The sequence below is a fragment of the Penaeus monodon genome, chromosome 30, assembly GCF_015228065.2.
Source record: "Penaeus monodon isolate SGIC_2016 chromosome 30, NSTDA_Pmon_1, whole genome shotgun sequence".
Taxonomy (NCBI): Eukaryota; Metazoa; Arthropoda; class Malacostraca; order Decapoda; family Penaeidae; genus Penaeus; species Penaeus monodon.
Genome location: NC_051415.1, coordinates 33,123,159 through 33,124,793, shown reverse-complemented (window position 1 = coordinate 33,124,793; position 1,635 = coordinate 33,123,159). Strand labels below are relative to the sequence as shown.

The 1,635-nt window shown below is 32.7% G+C and overlaps 1 protein-coding gene across 1 annotated transcript in view; it reads left to right on the top strand.

The window, feature by feature from the left end:
• Positions 1-1,635, top strand: part of LOC119592427 (ubiquitin carboxyl-terminal hydrolase 16-like) — a 48,003-nt gene that overhangs the window by 43,490 nt on the left and 2,878 nt on the right. Inside the window, exons 19-20 of the mRNA XM_037941250.1 lie at positions 852-906; positions 1,517-1,570. Of these exons, the coding sequence (XP_037797178.1) occupies positions 852-906; positions 1,517-1,570 (109 nt within the window). The remainder of the gene's footprint in view (positions 1-851; positions 907-1,516; positions 1,571-1,635) is intronic.

Here is a 1,635-nt window from a genome sequence, read left to right as displayed (position 1 = left end):
CCAACCCTCTGGGGGTTTTTTTTATTTTTTTATACAAGTTTAAAAAGAAAATGAAAAAGAGTTAGGGGGAAAAAGAAAAATGTTTGGTTCTTTTTGTGTTGTTGTTGTTGGTTTGTTGTTTGTGGTTGTTTGTGTGTTGTTTTTGTGGTGGGGTGGTGGTGTTTTGTTTGTGTGGTTTGGGGAAAAAAGTTAGTGAGAGTGGTTTAAAAGTGAATTAATTTTAGTGTGATGGTTTTGGTTGAATTTGTTTTGATTTTTTAAGACAGAAAGGGTGGGTAAGTTGTTAAACCCCAAGGGTCCTAACCAACCTAATTTTCTTGGGTTTATGTTCCTGCCTTTCTTTTACGCATATTAAATTTTTAAGAAAATTTTATTTCCCAAAAAAGCGAAACCTGAAGATAAGAGTTATGTAATGGGGGCTAAAAACCAATATTTACCAAATATTCATTTATGTTTAAATTTTAAAAAGGACAAAATTAATTTGTTTCATTGATTTTTTTCCCATCTTTTTAAAAAATGTTATTAAATTTGGGATGTGATCTTTTCTATTTCCATTCCCCTTGGTTTCAAAAAGTTGGGGGCTTATCCCCAAAAATTTTTTTGAAAGTTTTACCCCATAATTTTAATTTAAATAAAGGGGCGTGATATTAGACACATACTAAGTACATCTTTGTTACAAGACATTTAAAAATTTTGTCCTGATTATTTTAAGGGGAATCTCATATCCAATAAAATCACACTCATAACTTTTTTCCCAATTAACTATAGACTTCATTTTGGCATTTTACATTATCCTTAGGGCCTTTCTGCTGTAGGATATTCATGCTCAAATTTAAATTTTGTAAATTCAGGAACCCTTAGTTTTTGGCTTAGGAATGGGGTTGATTTCATCCCAATGTTTATAAAGTAAAAAATAGATGGCTGCTCTTCTGTGATTACTAATAGATGGTGTTTGTCTCTCTGAGTGTATTTAGTTTTGGTAATAAAGATTTTATGTAGCAGATTTTGTGCAGTGTATAGTTTCTTGGAAAATGGTCCCATTTGGTGAGTTTACCAAAGTTATTATCACTGATTTTTTTTTTTTTATCCATGTGATTCTTAATGTGCAAGTAAAAAAAGTACTTTGGGTAGCTTAATCTCGTGAGGAAAAGTTGACAAGCAAACAGAAGACTTTTTTGCCATGAAATAAACAAAATAAAAACTGTTTGCTATTCAAACTCATTTTGGGTCAATAAACCCGCACAGTGTTCAGTGTTCAAGTGCTACTTTTCTGAGGTTGGCAAATGAGGTGAGGCAATATGGCACTAGTTCTACATTAAAATAAAGTGAAAGGAGTGGGTGTGAAATTTGGATTCTTTGCATAGCGGGGAGACACCTGTTTTTGATACAAGCCCTGGCTCTTTCTCAAACAAAAATTTTCCTCATGTTTTCTTTCTCCTTTTATTATTGCTATTAACCCTATCCCTAACCAGGCAGTTGATTCCACCTGGTAACTGAATGCTGAGAATTCATGTAGTGCAAATGGGCAGGAAAACATGGAAAAACCTTGTGTCATATCATTTGAGACAAGGTATGAGACTTAATGAATGAAAGGATTGTCTGTAATAATTGGGGTCTGTTTTATGATGTTCATTT